This window comes from Notechis scutatus, chromosome 3 (genome assembly GCF_049901735.1).
Source record: "Notechis scutatus isolate UNSWTSFEM ecotype Mainland chromosome 3, rNotScu1.2, whole genome shotgun sequence".
In the NCBI taxonomy this organism is placed as follows: domain Eukaryota; kingdom Metazoa; phylum Chordata; class Lepidosauria; order Squamata; family Elapidae; genus Notechis; species Notechis scutatus.
In genome coordinates, this window is record NC_142011.1 from 59,454,360 (window position 1) to 59,472,530 (window position 18,171).

An 18,171-nucleotide genomic window follows, 5' to 3' on the forward strand; every position below is an offset into this window, starting at 1 on the left:
CTCATTCGAGACAACTATGAATCTGCATACAGACAGGAGGTTATACAACTTGCCTCGTGGTGTAACTGGAACAATCTGGAACTGAACACACTCAAAACCATAGAAATGGTGGTAGACTTTAGAAGAAACCCTCCCATACTACCACCTCTTACAATACTAGACAACACAGTATCAACAGTAGAGACCTTCAAATTTCTAGGTTCTGCTATATCACATGACCTAAAATGGACACCTAACATCAAAAACATCATCAAAAAAGCACAACAAAGAATGTTCTTTCTGCGCCAACTCAGAAAGCTCAAACTGCCCAAGGAGCTGCTGATACAGTTCTACAGAGGAATTATTGAGTCTATCATCTGCACCTCTATAACTGTCTGGTTTGGTTCTGCAACCCAACAGGAAAGACACAGACTTCAGAGGATAATTAGGACTGCAGAAAAAACAATTACTACCCACCTCCCTTCAATCGAGGACCTGTATACTACACAAGTCAAAAAGAGGGCTGTGAAAATATTTACAGACCCCTCACATCCCGGACATAAACTGTTTCAACTCCTTCCCTCAAAACGATGCTATAGAGCACTGCACACCAGAACAACTAGACACAAGAACAGTTTTTTCCCGAAAGCCATCACTCTGCTAAACAAATAATTCCCTCAACACTGTTCAACTATTTACAAAGTATACACTACTATTACTGTTAATCTTCTCACCACTCCTTATCACCCATCCCCTCCCACTTGATTGTTTCCTAGTATGATTTGACTGTTGATTGTACCCTATGACTATCATTAAGTGTTGTACGTTATGATTCGTGATTCTTAATGAATGTACCTTTTCTTTATATATACTGAGAGTATTTAGACCAAGACAAATTCCTTGTGTGTCCACACTTGGCCAATAAGGTATTCTATTCTATTCTATTCTATTCTATTCTATTCTATTCTATTCTATTCTATTCTATTCTATTCTATTCTATTCTATTCTATTCTACTCTTGCAGCCATTACCCTGTTTTACTATTTCTGTCCTGACCTAACCCAGGAAGCTCCCCTATCCCAGCTAATATATAATGTTCCATGCACTATTTTGATAGAGAGCAGAAGTTGGTCCAGAAGGCTGAGCAATGTGAACTTATGAAGCTAAAATTCTTGTCCCGAATAAAACTAGGGCAAGCCTTTATAATAGTTAAGTACAAGTGGTAAAATGTTCATGATGACTTCTCTGCCCCTACCGAACCTACTTTGAAGTGCTTTGACTATCTGTCAATGTGGAATAATCCAGTTCATCACTAGAATCTAGTGGCTGAAGCTATTTGGAAGGGGAATTTTTCCCTAATCCCAGATGCACAGGTGCTTATAAAGTTTAGTGGTATAAAAGAGTGGCAATCTGCAGATGCTTAAATGCATGGGGTTTTAAACAAGGAAAATATTTTCACACTCATTTGGGCCTTCATTCTTATAGATTCCTGGATATACATTTGCAAACTTCTGAGGTTTAGATTATACTGATGCCTGGATGACAGTCAAATCTGGTTGTAATTATTCCTTGAATTCCATAAGGGAGTAACAGGTTGCAATATTTGTCTTCCCTTTATTGACTTGAATCTAAAGGCAGCTGCCCTTTATCCTCTGGACCAGGAAACCTTTTAAATTAACTGTGACATCTCTTATGGGAAATATCCTGCAGAGAAGTAATGCAAGGAGACTTATAACTGTTTAACAAATGACCGTACCAAAGTGACAGGCAAAAAGATAATCCATTTCTTTTATAAGGGCTGTCAAAGCCAAATTAAGAAAATGGTCTTGCTGGAAGCTTGAAGGAGACAAGGAAAGGCATTAGCTTAAAGTATTTATGGTGAAGAATTTCCCTTCTGTTTAACATCAGCATGAAAGAAAAAATGAAAATCAGTGCTGATTTAGGACGTTCGTTGGTGGGTGTTCAATGTGAAAAAAAAAGAGAAGTGGGCCTGCATTTTTAACAGTTGCATGGAAATAGGGGTTTTATTTTTTTTAAAAAAATGTTCATTTAGATTTATATTTCTTTTTTATTCCCGGAAACAAAGTAGCCTACAGTTCTGTCTCCTTCAGTTTTAACCCACAACAATTATGTGAGGTAAATTGATCTGTGAGGGTGTGATTAGTTTTCAAATTTACTTTCTGTGGCTGAGAATGAATTTGAAGCTGGATCTTCTCAGTCCTAGTTTAATAGTTTAAATTTTCCATACTGCTTTGGGTTTTAATCTGAAAGGGCAGAAATGAACAGGAATTAAACCTCATATCCCAGTGAGATCTTGTTTGTCACTACCAAAGGTCAGGTCTATCACTGACATTTGCCACAGTGCTAGCATTGGACAAAATTTGGATCATGGTCCCAGCTGAATGTGTCCATTGACATCTTTTTTTTTAGAAGGGTCTCTTCATCTCTACAGCTGGCTCTGGGAGTAAGAACAGCAACGCAAAAGAATCTCAGAATCACCACATACTGGAAAGTACAAATGATCTAAGGGGATTTCTCAAACTTCCCCAAAGGGCTCTAAAATTGATTGTTTTTCCTAGCCACACATTTTTCTCTTCCTCTCAGTGCCTGATTTTGAATATCCATTTTCATTGTTGAAAGAACTTGGCATTCATTTGCAAAATATGCTACCAATTACATCCCACGTTGGACTCATAAACTGGCATTAAAATAACATTGCAATGTTTTTAGACTTGTCCATGAACTAGTACGATACGATTAAAACATTGGGCTGGGATTAGAAATGCCCAGATTTGAGTCCCACTTCATCATAAAGCTCACTAGGTGACTTTAGGCCAGTTACCATCTGTCAGCTCAATTTACAGATTAGTTCTTATGACGATAAAATGATAGCAGATCAGACTGCATATGTGCTTGCTTGCTAAGTTCCTTGAAAAAAAAAAGGATAGAAATTAATAACAACAAACTCTAAAATATAGGCCAGTGATAGATGCTGTTGGGTTGTGTGTGTGTGTGTGTGTGTGTGTGTGTGTGTGTGTGTAATTGCCACTTTCAGAATGATTCATTATGCATTCATATTTGCAACAAACTGGAAATGATGTATAGACTTCAAATTTCTTTGTAGGACAATTACAGCAGTAGACATAGATTTAAAATACACCCCAGTCTTGAAGCTTCTGATAGAAAATGCTTTAGCAGTCTCAGCTGCAAATAAACATGACAGACCTCTCTGGCTTGCTTAGAGGATAAATAGCCATATTAAAGGATGTATAAATGACTGTGTCCAAAAAATGTCCAAAAGGATAATATAAAGTGGAACTGAGGGGCAGACTTAGTCATATAAGGTGTGGTGGTGCAGTGGTTAGAATGCAGTACTGCAGACTAATTCTACTGACTGACGGCTGCCTGCAGCTCAGCAGTTCGGGTGTCAAGGTTGACTCAGCGTTCTATCCTTCCAAGGTGGTAAAATGAGGATCTAGATTGTTGGGAGCAATATGCTGACCCTGTAAAACCACTTAGAGAAAGCCACAAAGCACTGTAAAGCGTTATATAAATCTAAGTGCTGTAGCTATTTGGGTTTCTCTGCTGTTCAGTGGCTGGAGGCAATGACCCACTGGGAGAAACTGTGAGCTTGGATTACAGGCTAACATGTGGTGGCTTCACAATGTAACTTCAGATAGATAGACAAGTTTAAAGATGGAAACTGCATGAAACTGGGGTCAGAACAAAAAAAAAAGTTCATAACTGAAGGTGAATTTGGTAAACTGGAGTTTTGCTTCCTTTTGAATAGAGAGTGTTGCATTAAAAAAAAAAAAAGTAAGATTCTCCTGACTACATTTGCAGAACCGATGGACTTCAGAAGAAAAGTTTAACTGTAAAATAGATATATTCTGAGAAAGTTCCTGTCTCAGGAATATTTTGGAGACAGTTGCCTCCAGTTTCAGTTTGTTCAAGCAGTTTTTATTTTAATTAAATAATGTGTTTTACAAAAGAATATTGAATCCCTCAGTATAATCCAGTGCCACTGATACTCATGGATCAAGGAAATCCAGACATGATTTGCTATAAGGACTCTAAGGTTTTCAGCAATAGGTCATTGACTCATACTTCCCTTAAGTGTTGAGGTATCAGAAGCTTTCAGAAGTCTTACATTTATTCTCAGATTTTTCTTACTTAAAGGGATTATTTTAATGGAAAGAATAGACTGAAATGTGGAATTTGGAGATAAGGCAGAAGAAGAACAATCCAGCAAACAGGCCACAAGGCTAAGAAGAAGGAACATTTTTAAAAGGAAGGGTTTCTGGGATCAGATTTGAAGAATTTGCCAATGAGTGAAATAACAAAGAAAAAGGTAACATTCTGACCCATTTAAACAGATGCCACAATAATGTATTTTAAATTGTTACAAGCTTGCTTTTTAAACTTTGATTGCAATATAAATCCCTTTCATAAATGATGGAATTAGATGCGGCGATGTGGCATGTGCTGTAATTAAGTGTGCACAACACAGGATGTCACAGGTTCTTAAATTTTGTGATATTACAACCCCATAAAAATTTAATGAATTTGTGCAATCCTCCCTGAATAAAATAAATGATCTCATCAGTGTCTACAATCTGAGTTTTATTTTGAAGATGATCACTATCATTGACCAAAGCCAGGAGGGAGGGAGGAAGGGAAGGGAAGAAGGAAGGGAGGGAGGAAGAAAGGAAGAAGATGGCAGAGGATCAGATGGTTAAATAGTGTGATCAATGCAATGAACATTAACGATTTTACATCTTTTTCAACAATATACCCCATAAAATGAAGAAGATGGCTTTCCCTCAGTCATTAAGGGTGAAGAATTTCACTCCAGATAATGGAAAGGGAGGTAAACTTAGATGAATTCCTAGATAGAGGGGAGCGGCCTATGGCTGCCCCATCTGATTGCTGGGTTAGATAGAGCAATATTAATCCCATATGATTATGCCAGTGAAAAGATGTTACAAGCTTCGAATTAATGGTGAAACTTCGGTTGATATCTAACCAGATAGATGGCAGATATACAAGTTCGGGGAATGGTGTATCTGAATTTGTGGAGAGCTTGAAACTATGAAAACCCAAGGTATTAAATCTGACAAAAATTTGAAAGCACTGAAGAAAATTGTAATTCAAAATGTGAATAGTTATCAAAGGTCTAGGCAGTTTATCCTGAGGATGTAGCTCTGGAAGCTATCCCTAAAACTAGTGTCTTTCAGAGGTGTTGACTACATCAATCAAAGGACCTGGAAACTTACCAGAAATGTAGTCAAATAACATCTTGGCAATAGGCTTGGAAATACTTATAGGTTGATCTCTGTACCCAGAGGTCTCTGAACTTGGCAATTTTAAGACTTGTGGACTTGTGGAGTTGAAGTCCACAAGTCTTAAATTTGCCCAGTTTGGGGACCCCTGTCTGTACCTGACAACTTTGCTTTGCACCATTGTGCTTGCTTCAAAAAATTATTTCTTTTGGTGTTTTAGATCTGGCTGACATCATTCCTGTCATTCACAGGTAAAATAGAAAAATACAATCTAGAAAGAGGTAGTTTGCTCACAACATGGAGTCATTTTAAAATGCAACAGTACGTGTATTCCTGAGATTAGGGGTCCTTGGTGATCTCTGAGCTTAGTTGTTTTCTTGTAGACATTTCATTACCCAAATTAGGTAACATCATTAGCACTGATGATGTTACTTAATTTGGGTAATGAAATGTCTGGAAGAAAACAACCAAGCTCAGAGAGCACCAAGGACCCTTCATGTCAACCGTGAACTATAAATATTCTCCTTTTATTATTCCTGGTGAGATAGGACACCAAGGCAGGAATTTTGCTCTGATCAGGGTTGTATTTAAGTAGACAGTGAGCTCTACTGAACAGCGTGATTCATATAAAAGCAAGTATTTACAGGACTATCCTGATAATAAAAAAATAGCCTGATACTAGATCCCAATATACTCTGCAGATCAACCTTGATTGACAGATATGCTGTTCTGTTGCACTTTTCTTCCCACTTAGGTATGGCTTGACTAAAGTGAGGCAAAGTCCAGAATTGGTGTTTTTAGATTTCACAATGAGTCCCCCATTTCCTCCTTACAATTAGAGCATTAAAAATATGGCAGGAAAAGTCTGGATGGAAGTGTGACTTTGCTTCTTATAACCATTTTAATCTAATTTTTATGTAAACTAGAGTCATTATGGAATTGAATGGCTTTATGCTTATAAATAAATTATCAAGCTTCTCTTGGAAGAAAAAAAAAAAGATGACTCACCTGGAAGAGTTAAGAAACTTAGTGTCATCTTCCCTCCTGGGAGAATTCAAGAATTTGGAATGTATGAAAGAGGAATGCATGTGTGACCTCCTAAGAAGACGCCAGCTGGATATCTCATTTCACTCCAGCATTCTTGAGGTACCCTGAAACTCATTTCCATTTTCCATTTACATGAGGTGAAAACACATTGTTTTTGTTCTGAACGTAAATAAAAGATCATCGGTTCCAACATTTGCTCTTTATCAGAACTATTCTTTCTGACAAGATGAAGGATATTATCTGTAAGAGCTGTGAAATGAATCAGGTTGGAAGGATAAACTGTCATCTCCAGGAATTGAGAGAAAAATAGAGCAAGCATAGAAATAATTGCCTCTGGCAGGGGACAATACAGAGAATGGTCATTAATGATTAACTAAAATTGATGGGGACATCTGATTTAGTGTACATGTAATATAATGTTTCATAAAAATTATATTTATGTGCTATGTTAATAATATCACTATTATAGTTTTGTGCTAAAACACTTAGGACATTCCCATTTAATTCAAAGGGAAGATGGATTTAAACCAAGATGCTTGCCCAAGTTCAGACTGTGTTAGTAAAACAATGAGATCTCCTAAGGGTTAGTTTGACTACTTATTAGGAATCTCTGATGAACTGGTTTAAATACACAGATAAATTATTGATCATAATAGAACATAGCATAGATTGAGTATAACATGCTATTTGATCCTTGAGTTGCAATCTTCACATACTCACTTGAGAGAAAGCCTATTAATCCCAATAAAACACACCTCTGAGTAAACAATCTTCAACCACACTGCTCATTTCTTTAATTTTATTGTTCTACCTAACATCTAAAAATATTAGAAAATACACAAAGGCACACACACACACACACACACACACACAATTCATTGATTGTTTAGCTTACCGATTAAGTTAAAGTTTAAACTTTAGAACAAGTTAAAAGTACATATAATTGTGGACAAACCAGATACTATACAAAAATGGCACAAAGAGGAGGAGATGAAGAAAACGTTAATGTGTCCTCTTAGGAAGTCTTAAGGAGTAGTGGAAGAGGAAGACAATGGGGTAGCTGCTCTGGGCATCATATAGTGCTCTGATTGTACCCCAGAATGGTGGGACAAGGACAGGGTGGCCAATTCCTCATTAAAAAAACCCATGCAGTTTTTATTTGGATTTCTTATCAACATTGCTAAGTTCTTTATTAGACAAGAGTGAAAGTAATTTAATGGGATTCAGACCAGAAAAGCTTGCCTCAAACTTATTCAAAATATTTGTTTAAGTTTTAATCCTATACTTACTTAATGGAGTAAACTCTATTAGGCAAAGAATATTTTTCTTTGGACGTATGTTTAGGATTGCTGTAGTTTTCAGTATTTTTTTTAATGGCAGAATATTGGACAGTATTTTTTATGTTAATAGTCCTATTTGACATATTAGCTATCAGGAAATAAACTGCTGTGCTTAATTGTGCAAATGGGTAGCGTTTAATTCCTGCCCTTAGGAAAAGGGCTGGAAAAGAAGGATAGAAAATACCATCTGCAAATAGATTTCACCCATTTAATGCTCAATGCAGCTACATGTATTTTTAATAAATGAGTTATGAAGATCATAATCCTATATTTGGAATTACTTAAAAAATAAATTTATTCCAAAGTGCCAGTTGTCTAAGATTACTCTGAACTTAAAATAATAAATATTAGTATAATAATCTTACTTAATCAGCTGCATAAGAAGACTTCAGAATTCTTTTTATTCAATTTTGCATTGATATTGCAAAACTGGTAGATAGAACTGGTAGGTACCCCATTTGTATCACTACAAATAAGAATACATTTTGCTTTTCCAAATATTTTTCTAGCAAGTTAGCCTCCCTTATTATTTAAGATGTACATATAAACTCTTCAAGATAGATACAATGTTGATATAATTCATAAACTTATTTTCATTAGATGGTGAGGCATAACATTTAAAAAAGCAACAACAGCAGCAACAAACCATTAAGATAAATGAAGCTCTGGTACTTTCTTATAACAGGGCACATTTAAGGTCCAAATCAAAACAGAACCAATTAAGAAACTTGAAGGAGGATGATCTTGCTCTGAGACAGATTGCTTTCTGGTGTCTTCTCACATAATGTTGGGGATGTGCATTTGAGTTTCTTTCATGTTTGTTGTATAATCAACAAGAGCAACCACATTCAACAGATTCTTGTAGTGGAATCTCATGCATATTTACTAGACCTGACTCCCACTGAACCCAATGAGGCTTGCTCCCAACTAGATTAAAAATATAAGATTGCCTTTTTCATCAATGTTGGAATTACAGATCTGAAAAGTGAAGAAACTACTAAAGTATCTCATGCAAAAACAACAGATGCTGTGAACTCTGCACATGGTGCAAAAGAATAGTGTACTTTTAACACTCACCTATCAAATCATGGACAAGATCCTTGATGAGATGCCCAACAATGGCATAAGCCACAGCCACCACCACAAGTGCTGCCATCAGAAGGTAAAGCACTGCCTTGGGTAAAGGGATGGCATCTCGAGGTGGCGGTTTGTATTCCTTATAAAGCTGATCATTGTCTGAATCAGAATATTGGAAAAGCTGGTCCAAGCCAGTGGTAAAGTTACTGGAATTCATGGATTGGCTATTGGACAAGTAACTGTCTTGCTTGGGATCCTGCAGGACACTCACCACAGAGTTGGTGGTGGCTTCAACTTGCTGCACCAGATTGAGAGTCTTGTTGACACTGGGCAAAATCTGGGAGAGAAAAGTGCTCCAATCTTTAATTGCACTGATGTTGCAAATGAGCATAGTGCAAAGAAGGAAAAAGGATCCCTCCACCAGTCTGAGAGATTTTAAAAATAGAAAATATGTATGTACTTTTGTTCTTCGCAAATCATCTCCGTGGACAGCATTAACTTAAACGGCAAAGACTCTGTCTGAGGGCAACTTGCCATTCTACTTTTACGTAATGATGGATGTTGATCCCAGGGATGTGGATCCACACTTTAGTTCCCAGACGCAAAGGGAGAATACAGCCAAATTCCACAATAAGGAACTATTCCTGGAAAGGAATTAGATGCGTCCTTCCCACTTGGCACTGATATTTTCCAGATCTCCCTTCATGATGCCAAATAAGAAAAGATGAAGAGACAAAAGTTGGTTGATGGCTGTGATCATCTGGACACAGAATGTCATCCCTCTTTCTCCAGTTTCCGAGGACACACCTTCAAAAGAAAAGACAAGCACAAATAAACCGAGCTATCAAACCGGGTACCCTTTTCAATGGTTTACTGTTAATCTAGCCCCCTTGAGGTTTTAAAAAAAAATTCGAAGGATCGGAGACACTCTACAACATGAAAATATTTTTTTTAAAAAGGAAAAAAGACTAAATGACAAAGCACCGTGCCAGAAATCGGCACCAGTATGTGCTTTCCATCTCGCTTTATTGAAAGGGAAGCCTTTCAATAAAGTACTTGAAAGCGGGGAATCCCCTCTGCCCGCTCTCCTCCCTTCTTCTTTTTTAAATTTTTTGATCGAGCAGTAGTACAAGAAACGAACGAACCTACGGTATGATCGAAAAGCGGGGGAGGGAAGCCTCACAGAGCTTCTTTATCTCCTCGGAACGGAGAAAGCACGTTTCAGCTGCCCTGATTTAATTGCCCTCCCAGATCGCCTCAACATCGATCCGTTTAGTGGCGTTGTCTAAGGAGCGTCTCTCTACTTGAGGTTTTCCCCTCTGTGTCTTCTCGCGCCGGCAGGCGTGCAACAGTGGCGGAGCTGGCCAGAGTGCTGAATCCACTCTACAACACACACACACACACATACACGCGCTCTCCGCTGCGTTAACCTAGCCGCCCAGGGAGCTTTGATGATGTCGACAGATTTAAACTCTCCATTGTACTTAAATCGAGGATAAAAATAAATAAATCACACTACCACATATGATCAGTTGCCTCCTCTTTCTCTTCTCTCCTTTCGCTATTCTATCCTGCATAAACTCTTTCTATGCCAACATGATATATCTAAATAAAGGGTAGAAGTTGGGACCTACTACTTACCTTGGTGATTAGAGGATAGCAGAGAGCAAAGAAGTCTTTGGGTGGCAAATGCATATTGCCTAGATGAAAAGATGCAAATGATTTCTCTCATCCTAGTAGAACAAAAACCACCTTCTTATTGGGAGAAAAAAATCTTCCTTTAAGAAGATTAAGTCCTAGAGAAGAAGAATAGGGCTGCAATTACACATACTTACTTAGGAGAGAAAATCTACTGACACCTTCACTTTTGGCCCCAGATAAAAGTTCAAATGACCACAGCCACTCTTATTAGCAATTTAGCTCAAGAATATTTGCAATAATTTAAATTATTCTTTACTATAAACAGATGTGTGTTAGTCTTCCAGTTAAGTTTACTTAAATATGGTCTAAATATATTAAATAAATTCATGATGCAATGTTGCTTGGGCTAATGACTTTTTGGTTAATAATTAACATTGAATCTCAATTGAAGTCTATGAAGTATTTATTTTACACCTGACTTTTCTGAGCTAAATAGCCAATGAAACCTATAGTTGTTCAGAAATGAATCAGTGGTTTGCCTTATATACATCTGAATAAATAAGTACTAGAAAATCAGGCTTTGTAACTCTAAGCAGCCCTCAGCTTATGTAGCAGATTTTGTATTTCATTGCAGGGATAAAAGAAATGCAATTTGGCACTTGGGGCCATCACAATAAGGTTATGGGTGAATAATATATCCCATAGCATATATTGTATGTAATCAGAAAAATAAAGGTGAATGCAATGTATAAAGAGCCTATGAGTTCTATTTTTCCATTTGTTTTCACTTTCTATAATTTGAATAAGGCTTCTCTCTCACTGTCAATAAAATAGTGAGGTTTTATTGACAAGTTGCCTCCTGTGGTGGATCTCACTTTTAACTACAGAGTGGAGACAATGCATAGAAATATTTGCTCAGGAAATGGAAATAACAAATTGTATAGCCCTAAAAGACACTATAGTGGACGCGGAGAAACTAGCAAATCTCATATGGGAAAACCCTTTTTTTCCCTCCTGTTCCCAGTGTGGATAATCTGATAACCCCTATACCTTCATTTGAATTAGGATAGTTATGACTTTTTCGCCTTCTTTTCAAATAAGCCAGACTGTTTTCAATGAAGCATTTTCCTATCTTGTTACATTCATGGAATGCCAGCCAGCAATGAAATTTTGAGTAATCTGTCTGTTGGGGAAGGCTGGTCTGGAAGACCCATTAAATATTTCCTGAGAACATCTGGCTGATCATTTTGTGGATAAAATGACAGAGTAATCTCATATGATGTTACCTAAGATTTCAAGGCAATGCATTGGGGTCTCTGTGATGGCGGATATCACTTGTGTGCTTCACCACTTGGTTGGTGCAGGTTGCTATGAACAGGGTAAAGAGTTGGGTAGCGCATGATGATTGTTTGAAAAAGACTTCAGTTCATCTCTGAAGTCACATTACTCAAAATGTGTTGTTTGGACCCTGCACTGCTCTACAACTACCACCCTATAAAAAAATGCTTTCACAGATAGCATATAGCGGGACTTAGATGAAGGAAAAATGACCAATCTGTTCTTATTGGATTTCTCAGTGGCTTTCAACATTGTTTATCAAAGTACATGTATAGATTTATTGGAATACTGCATCCAGATTTGGTCATCACGATTAAAAATGTTGGGACTAGAAGAGTACAGAGAAGAGCAACAAAGATGATTAGGGGGCTGGAGGCTAAAACATATAATGAACAACTCTTCATTATATTGGGTATGTCTAGTCTAGCCAAGAGAAGGACTAGGGGTGACACAATAGTACTCTTCCAATATTGGAAGAGTCACAAAGAAGATGGGGATAACCTATTCTCCAAAGCACCTGGAGGCATGACAAGAAGTAATGGATGGAAACGTATCAAGGAGAGATCCAATCTAGAACGAAGAAGTTATTTCCTGACAGTGAGAACAATTTATCAGTGGACAGCTTGATTTCAGACATGGTGCAGGTTTTTAAGAGGAGAATGAACAGACATATTTGTTCAGAACGGGTTATAGGGTTTCCTGCCTGAGCATCTGCTATTCTGTTATTATTTTGTTATTCCATTTTTCTGATCATCTGTGTGCCTGAGAATGAGGAACACCATATTACTGTGATTCTGCTCCTTCTTAAGTAGGAGATTCTATTCTGTGATTATGGGAAGAAGAGGACAAGTCTTTGAACAGTCCAGTATGGGATGCCCCAGAACTCGGTCTTCTCCTCCATTCTGCTTTTATCCAAGAAGTTCTAAAAGCTAATAAAATCACAGCCAGGAACCATCATTATACAGAAGGGCATTGAAAACAATAGAAACAGAGGAAACAGAAAAAAGCTACTCAAAGAAGTGATTTCCAATATTCTTTACAGCAGTTACTTGATAGCATTTCCCTCCTTCAAAAGTGTTCAATGTGGTTCCCTTTTCTACATATAAAGCCCTTTTAACAATACATCCAGAAACCATCAGTTCATTGTTATCCATTTTTTTAAAAAGTCCATAAAGGGTAACTTTTGTTGGGTTCCAAGGTTAAATAAACAACCTCCCCCCTACACACACATAAACACACAATTCAGAGCAAAACTAATAAGCTCACCTCCCATACAGAACACTAAGATAATCAAATCACCCTGAGAAATCTTGAAAGTTTGCACCTTGAAAAGGCCTCATTTGTTTTACCTAAGGAAAATTCCTACAATTTATATGGGGCCAGAGGTGAGGAGCTAGTATTTTATGGATAGCAGCAGGACAACCCCCATCTTTCTCATAAGTCTCTTCTTGTTTGAAGTTAAAAACTGGTAACTGCATGTTAGATAGAATTATGGGGACACTATCTTATCCCATCAGAAATGCCTGGATGAGGGCCTGCAGAAGGAATCCATTTGTCTTTCTCTGAGACATGCATTGTATTGTAGCCAATATTAGCTTTATGTGCAAACCTGAGTAATAAAACAGATAAATAGAGAAAAAAAATGATTGGTCCTAATTCAGATAGGACCAAGAGGATGTATTTACAACTCAATATCTATATGATCAGTGAAAGGATTTGTGAAGGATTACTTCAACATAATCAGAAATGTGGCTCTATTATTACACAACATGCTAATTCTCTCTGCTACTCAGTGCATGGATATTTAATTTCCAGGTCTTTCCATCCACTGCAATAAAAGCTGCCAAAAGAAATCTGAGGTTCAATCACGATTTGTTTTCCTTCCTCAGTCTTGCAATTTTATTCAGAAATGATTTTTTTTTCACCCATGAGAAAAGTTGCCCCTTCAACAGATATGATTGTTTCATTATCTCAGTTTGTTAGTGCCTGTCTGTTTTCATTGCCATCTTCTCTGGACAACCAACCTATATTAGAAAAGGGATCCTTTGCCCATTATATCATACCATTGTATGGACTGATAAGCTTTAGACCTACCCAAAGCAAAGTTGGTATCTGAGATCTTACTGTTGTTGCTTTGATTTTAATTATGGAAGGCAGCAGCTTCAGACAGCAAATTGGGACCAGATACAAAGTCTATATACATAAAAGCTGCTGGCTTCATTGCAAACTGTTGACTGGAAGATGTTTGCTAGGAAAGAGAGAGTTATGAAGGCTGCCATATTTTTATGGTGGTTTCTTCTTTGCAATTTTGTAAAAGCTGTGCGGTTGAAAACTTAATGAACACTGTGTTAGCATGGGATTCTGGACCACACACTGAATAGATCTAGAGGGCATTAAATAAGCAAAGTTGGCTGCTTTTTGAACTGGTTTGGAGTGAATAAAAGTTGTAGTTTAAAACAGCTGAAGAGCAGAAGGTAGCATATACCTGCTTTAATGATTGTAGTGATATGTTGATAATAATCATGTTGTAAAAAGGGAGTTAGTCTTGCTGATATTTAGATTTGGAATCTCTTTTCATAATCGAGGATCTTTAGCCAGGAACAGCCAAAGATGAAAATTTGGTCTAGTGACAGATATTTAAAAGATGCACAACTGACTGGCAAGATTTCTGATTCTTAATTGTTTAACAATAGTTGCAACAATATAATAGTAAGATGTACTAATGAAAGCAGGGAAACACCAGGTTTTTTTTGCAGTTGTTACCCAGAACAAATTTCTGGCCTTAGAATAAATTAATTTTAGTAAAGAGTTTTTGAATTAGACTACAGATGATGGATTTCACAGTTCTAACAAGAACAAAACAGACACTACAAGATTAGAAACTTGTTTTCCACAGTTTTTCCATATACAGAAATCCCCATTTTGTTTCCCTGAGGCTTCTCCATTTCAGCAACTGAAAAAAGGTCATGGCCATAATGCTAACCTGAACTAATATATAAATATGCTAGTACTTCCTGGATCCATTCTAGAAATAATAGTAGTCATGTTTCACTTGACTATCCAATGATAGTCAATCATGTTTCACTTGACTATCCAATGTTCTTCCATTACTGAACAGGTCACTTGTAAAGGCTAATATTATACAGTGATTTCATGCTGATTGTTCTGTGACTTTTCTTATTTGTTTCATTTATTTATTTATTTTATTTGGTTTGTCAATTGCTTACACAATAAGAGGTATAAGTAAATACATAGTTATGGATACATATAAGAAAAATAAAAGAAACAATAGGACAGTTGGTGCGCTTATGCACGCCCCCTACAGACCTCTTAGGAAAGGGGTGAGGTCAATAGTAGAAAGTCTAAGGTTAAAGTTTTTGGGGTTTGGGGAAGAAACCAGAGTCAGGTAGAGTATTCCATACATTGACCACTCTGTTGCTGAAGTTGTATTTCCTGCAATCAAGTTTGGTGCGGGTTAACCATGAGTTTGTATCTATTGTTTGCTCTTATATTGTTATGGTTGAAGCTGAAGTATTCATTGACAGGTAGGACATTGCAATGTATGATTTTATATACTATACTTAGATCGGACCGAAGGCAGCGTAGTTCTAGGTTTTCTAGGCCTAGAATTTCAAGTCTGGTGGCATAAGGTATTCTGCAACGAGGAGTGGAGAACTCTTCTTGTTAAATATTTCTGGACTTTCTCAACTGTGTTAATATCAGATACGTAATGTGGGTTCCAGACTGATGAGCTGTATTCAAATATTGGTCTAGCAAATGTTTTGTATGCTCTAGTTAGTAGTGTAATATTACCAGAGAAAAAGCTATGTAAGATTAGGTTAACAACTCTTAATGCCTTTTCGGCTGTGTAGTTACAATGGGCTCTAGCATTTAGATCATTAGAGATGAGTACTCCAAGATCCTTGAAAGAGTTTGGATCATCAACAAGGTTTTGACTATTTAGCCTGTATTTTATTTTCTGTTTTTTTTTTTTTTTTTGCCAATATGTAAGACGAAGCACTTATTTGTTGAGATTTGAAGCTGCCATTTGTTGACCATTCTGATACATAGTCGAGGTCTTTTTGAAGGGTAGCAGTATTGTCTGTGGTGTTGAATAGCTTTACATCATCAGCAAAGAGAATGCAGTTGCTTTTAATATGATCACAGAGGTCATTTATGTAGAGTATGAAGAGAGTTGGTCCTAGAACGCTGCCTTGGGGGACACCACTGTTGACAGGTACAGAATTTGATAGGATGCTCCCAATTTTGACCATTTGTTGTCTGTTTGACAGGAATGCTTCTATCCAGTTATGCAGGTGTCCAGAGATACTATAAGATTTTAGTTTTAGGAGTAGTTTGTCATGTACCACTGAATCAAAGGCTTTACAGAAGTCTATGTAGATTGCTTCTATTGCGTTGCCCTGATCAAGTTGTGAAGTCCATATGTTTTTGCAATGTAAGAGTTGCAGATTACAGGATAGTTTTTTTTAAAACCAAATTGTTTATTAGAGAGTAGGTTGTTTGTCTCTAAGTGGAGGATAATGGATTGGTTAATAATTGATTCCATGACTTTACAGGTGGCGCAGCATAAAGAGATTGGTCTGTAATTTTCAACTAGGCTGGGGTCTCCCTTTTTGAAGATGGGGATGACCGTGGCTTGTGACCATAGTTTTGGCAAGGTACTGGTCCTGAAAGATTTTTCAAAGATTATGCTTAGAGGTTCGGCTATGGCAGTGGATAGCTTTTTTAAGAAGTAGGCACATATTCTCTCTGGTCCGAGAGATAGAGGTGGTTTTCGGTTGCATAGTGCTTTTTCAACATTGTCTTCTGTAAAATCTATATGTATTAGATCATTGTAGTTGTCTGTGGCTCGACTAGGAAATACTTGGCATGATCCATTGCTATTTACAAATACTGAGCCAAAGAATGTGTTAAAGAGGTTGGCTTTAATGTGTCATCCTTGCAGTCTTTACCATTAGGTCCTTTCAGGGGTGGGATGGACCTTGAGTCTTTTAGTTTGTTGTTTAGAAAATTGTAGAAAGCGCAGGTGGAATTGGTGTGTAGAAGGTTTTCCTCTTGTTTAATGTGATAATTGGTGCATTCAGTCTTTATCTGGTGGCATAAATTTTTGTATCGGCTTTTGAAGTTGGCAATGTGACCAGATTTGTTTTTCTGCCAAAGTGATTTCTTTTTGGATTGAAGCTTCCTTATTGTTATGAGTAATCAGTTTTTTTCTGGTTTTTGGAGTTATTATTGGTACATATAGTTTGATGACTCTTTTGACTTCATGTAAAAATATGTTGTAATGGTCTTCAACAGTATTGCATCCAGTGAATAGAATTTGCCAATCAAGGGATGAGAGATCGTTGTCTATAAGTTCATAGTTGCCTTTTTTGAAGTTATAATTGGGGATCACATCATTGTGTTGATTTTTGTGTGGCCATATGTTGAGACAAAAGTCAATCATGCTGTGGTCACTGTTGGAAAAGGGTCCTTTAATTTGTATTCCATAAATTGAATTCAAACTATTGCAGAAGATGAGATCGAGGCAGTTGTTAAGTCTAGTATTGTTGGTTACAAGTTGTTCCAGTCCCAGGCTTGTTACAGCATTGTAGAAGGTTGCATGTATGGGTTCAGTTTTACATTCGTTTAGGGTCCAATTAATGTGAGGTAGATTGAAGTCACCAAGAAAGATAAAAGTGTGTGGGCAGGATGTTGCCCATGTTAGTAGTGAATTTAGCTTGTTTACATGTTCAATGTCATAATCAGGGGCTCTGTAACATAGTAAGAATTGAAATGTGATATTTAAGGACAGTTCACAGCATTGTTACAGCATTGTAGAAGGTTGCATGTATGGGTTCAGTTTACATTCGTTTAGGGTCCAATTAATGTGAGGTAGATTGAAGTCACCAAGAAAGATAAAAGTGTGTGGGCAGGATGTTGCCCATGTTAGTAGTGAATTTAGCTTGTTTACATGTTCAATGTCATAATCAGGGCTCTGTAACATAGTAAGAATTGAAATGTGATATTTAAGGACAGTTCACAGACGATGGTCTCAGGAAGAGCAAGCTCTTGGGTAACTTGGATGTTTTTTAGATGTAAAGACTTTTTATAGAAGATAGCAACACCACCTCCTCTACGAATTTCACGGTCTGATCGGTAAATATGATAGTCTCTTACTGTGGTAGTAGAGTCAGGGAGAGATGTGTTGAGCCATGTTTCACAGAAAAATATGATGTTGAATTTAGCTGTATTTAGTAAGGAGAAATTCAGTTATATAATTTACAAGGCTTCTTGCCTTGAGTAGCTTGCATTTAAGGCCAGTTGTAGTTGGAATTGAGGGAGTTTGGGGCATGCATGCCTAGTTTTGAGTGATGGTGGGTTGGATGAGGTAGGGTTCGATGTGGAGTTGTGGGTTGTGTGACTTACTTTTGATACAATCAGCGCGGTAGTCAATGTAGAGATTCT

At 37.2% G+C, this 18,171-nt stretch overlaps 1 protein-coding gene across 1 annotated transcript in view; it reads right to left on the reverse strand.

The window, feature by feature from the left end:
• SMIM44 (small integral membrane protein 44) overlaps positions 1-10,171 on the reverse strand; it is a 40,400-nt gene extending 30,229 nt beyond the window's left edge. The window contains exons 1-2 of the mRNA XM_087960202.1: positions 9,870-10,171; positions 8,725-9,531 (exon numbers count right to left, since the gene is read on the reverse strand). Of these exons, the coding sequence (XP_087816328.1) occupies positions 8,725-9,115 (391 nt within the window). The 5' untranslated portion in view covers positions 9,116-9,531; positions 9,870-10,171. The remainder of the gene's footprint in view (positions 1-8,724; positions 9,532-9,869) is intronic.
• Positions 10,172-18,171: the final 8,000 nt, after the last annotated feature.